This window comes from Argiope bruennichi, chromosome 7, assembly GCF_947563725.1.
Source record: "Argiope bruennichi chromosome 7, qqArgBrue1.1, whole genome shotgun sequence".
In the NCBI taxonomy this organism is placed as follows: Eukaryota; Metazoa; Arthropoda; class Arachnida; order Araneae; family Araneidae; genus Argiope; species Argiope bruennichi.
This window is the reverse complement of record NC_079157.1, coordinates 116,830,198-116,833,798: the sequence shown is the minus strand read 5'-3', so window position 1 is coordinate 116,833,798 and position 3,601 is coordinate 116,830,198. Positions and strand designations below refer to the sequence as shown.

General features: G+C 29.5%; 1 protein-coding gene across 1 annotated transcript; it reads right to left on the bottom strand.

The window, feature by feature from the left end:
* Positions 1 to 2,189: 2,189 nt before the first annotated feature.
* LOC129975549 (uncharacterized) lies at positions 2,190 to 3,038 on the bottom strand. The gene has a single exon (XM_056088610.1). The coding sequence runs from the start codon at positions 3,036 to 3,038 to the stop codon at positions 2,190 to 2,192; it is 849 nt and encodes a 282-aa protein (XP_055944585.1).
* Positions 3,039 to 3,601: the final 563 nt, after the last annotated feature.

Genomic DNA, 3,601 nt, shown 5'->3' with positions numbered 1-3,601 from the left:
ACATAATTAATCGTACTTATTTCATAAATTTTATAAAAGTGCTTTTATTTTGTTTTAAAGTAAAATGCTCATTGTTAAATAGGTTTGAAACCTTTCCAAATTTATATTTATTTTTCTGATGTATATACTATTTCCCGAAACACAAAATTAACGATTACCACACTATCAATTTTCAGATTTTTAAAAATCAAACTGTGATTTGTAACTTATTTTCAATATGCACAAGCTTTTTACAGCATAATTAATTTCGCAAAGTTTATATGTAAAAGTATTCTGAATTTGAAGATAATTCAAGTGTTCATTCATGCACGTGCCAGATGTCCCAGATTTAAAGAACCCAACTAAATAAGCCCAATATCGCTTTACATTATTCTACGAAAAACGCGGTAAAAGTTTGTTTTTGTATTCCAGATTACCATTTATTCATTTCCCCCGGCTTGAAAAAGAAATGCAATTATTTCAAAGAAAAAATTTTCTCACGAGCTGTCAATTCAAATAAGAGTGATAAATGAGCTTTTCCTTTCAATGTATCCTCGAAGCAATAAAGGATCCAAATTCCTGCATGCATTTTATCATTTCGGGGTTGAAAATTCTTCACTCCTAATGTTCTTCACATTTCTATTCAAAGCCTATCAATACCGTTTGAGAATACATATCTGCTACCGTTTTACTATCACAATCAGTGCACCTGAGTAGAAAGGAATCTCGTTAAATACTTTAATCCTTCTAACTCACATTAACGTGCATACAATTTTTAGATTCTTGGAATCCTAGTTAAGAAGGAAAGCTATTGAAACTACAGAGAGACGAGACAACAAGTCTCAATAAATGACTATTTTTCTTTATTTTATTGAAAAAAAAGTAATGCGCTACCTATAATATAATATTTTTTCATACCATTATATAGTTGAATAATATTTAGCGATAAAAATTTAATAGAATTACTTCTTAATAATTGCATATACTCATTCAATTCCAGAAAAGAAATTAAATCGTTTTAATCTCTAAATATTTTCATATAGCATAATAGAATCACTATTTTGAATTTCAAAGTAATTCTTTTTTTTTTAAACTATAAATCAATTTCTCATAATTATTATTTAACACTAAGAGCAAAAGGTTAAAACAACGGGGTTTTTCCCCCTCCTCATTTTTTTTTATCTTGACAATGATTGTGATAGTAGATAACTAAATTAATTATACCTGTAGATTTAAGGAAATTACTCAATAATTTCGATGAAAATAAAATACTGAATTGTGAAATATACTTGTTTAAAAAATAATGGAATTCAAAGTTCCCTGCAAGAACTTTTTTTTAATAAATTTTCAATACACTTTTCAAATAAAAAATTCAAAATGAATGATCAATTAATTTTACTTATACAAACAGCTGAGTATAATTTGCTTTAAAAGTTTGAACTGTGCATTTTTTTTATAAATATAATCTGAAATGGATTTCTATATTTTCCAGTTCCATATATCGATCAATTCAAAAGGCGATCTTATTTATGCTAAAAAGTTAAATTCTAATTTACGATAATTATTTTATTAAATTTCAGTTTATAACATTAAATAAAAGTTTTTGATCCAGAAAAAGCTATAAAAGTATATATATAATGATATTTTAAACTCTAATTTCAATTTAATTAATTTCCAAGGTTTTATCTTAATTTAGCCCATAGTAACTTCATGCTAAAATATTCTATTATTTCCTGATAAATATTAGAATCTATTGTTTCTTTCTTCGTTTCACTTTCTACAATTTAAAGTATTACCATAACAATTATAAAAATTAATTAATCAGCAATTAACTAACTAAATTTCATGCTTTAAATTTAGTAAAATCTGCAAAATAAATAAATAAAACAGACCTTAAAAAATAAGGACAATCAAAACTATGTTAAACTGAAACTTTTGATTATTAACACAAACATGAATGGTAGAAATCAAGAACACATTAATGAAAAAAATAGAAAATAATAACAATGTATCAGAAACAAAATGTATTAGACTAAATACAATTCCATTCTGCTATAATCTATAATTGAATAATCGAAAAGAAATAAAAAAGCAATTTTAAAACTCACTTTTTATTTATAAAATATATTAATTATGATTAAAAGAATGCAAAACTATATTATTTTAAAATGACAAAACTAGCAGAGATCGAGTGACAGTTGTGTAGTTTCTTAAAAAAATTCTGAATCACTGTCATATGATTCCGTTTCTTCTGAATCGGAATCCGATTCAGTACTTCCAATTTGAACTACCAGTTCATCTACTACTTCCTCTAAAATTCCATCTTTTTCCCAATAAGAATTTTCAAGTTTTTCCACATGACGGCAATGAGCCTCCCATTCCTTGGAAGACACTCCGCCCAAAGCATCGCACAACAGATTCTGTAAGTTTTCTAAACTTAAGTCTCCTGTTATATTTCTCTCTTTGATGAGTCTTTTGACTGAAGACCAAACGTATTCAATCGCATTTAAATCGCAATGGTAGGGGGGAAGTCGCAAGACATAATGCCCATTTTCTTTTATTATGCTGTCAATTTTATATATGATTTCTTTACGGCGATTCCTATCAATTAGCGAATACAGTTCCGCTTTCCTCATTTTCATATCGCATTCTATTCCGTTATTAATCAGCCAATCGGTCATTTCTTTCTTCGTACTGTATTTGGTAGGTGTCGGATTTGCAACTTTTGTGTGATATGGAGCATTGTCCATGCACACGACACTTTTTGGGCGCAAATTTGGAATGAGTTTTTCCAACACCCCTTTCTCAAAATTTTCATAATTCATTTGGCCATGATAATCACCAGTTTTAGTTGACGCTTTGTAAATTAATTGAGCGCCAGGAATAAATCCCGTGGACGAGCCAGCATGCACAATGATCAATCGATTTTTGGAATTTACATTTATTTCGGCTCCTGAAATTGTATCACTTTGCCAGCATTTTCTAAATGTTAGATTACTGTCGACCCACGTTTCATCAATGAAAACTATCTGGCATTTACTTTTTCTGTACTGCCTCATTTTTCGCAAGTAGTTGTTTCTCCAAAACACAATATCAGGAGAAATTTTCTTTTATTCGCGCATTTCTTCCAGCGAAAGTTCATTGAATGCAAAACTTTCCTCATTGATTCCTTATTCCAATGAAAATTCAACTTCTCTCTCAATACGGGAAGTAATTTTCTTAAAGAAGGCACTTTCTTTTGCTGGACGTAAAAATCTTGAACTGTTTGACGAATAACACATTTGTCGAAGTCGTCAATTTCACAATTTCGGTCAATAGGCCTTTTACGGTGCTTTCCAGGAGTACTCAAAACTTCCGTTTTGTCCAGTGTCGAAACTTTATTTTTAATTTTCCTAATAGTGCCTTCCGACACTCCAGTCGCCTGAGCAGCTCTTTTCATGGCTTGTGGAAGAGGAACCTTCAAAGATTTTGCTGCAGCTTCTTCGGAGCAGAACTCTGCAACATTATGCACAATTTTACGTGCTCGTGATTTTAAAGTCTCTCCTTTCTTAAATCGAAAAGGCATTTTAAAGGATGTCAAAATTTACGAGACAAAAAAAAATATTAAATAATAAAATGCAGT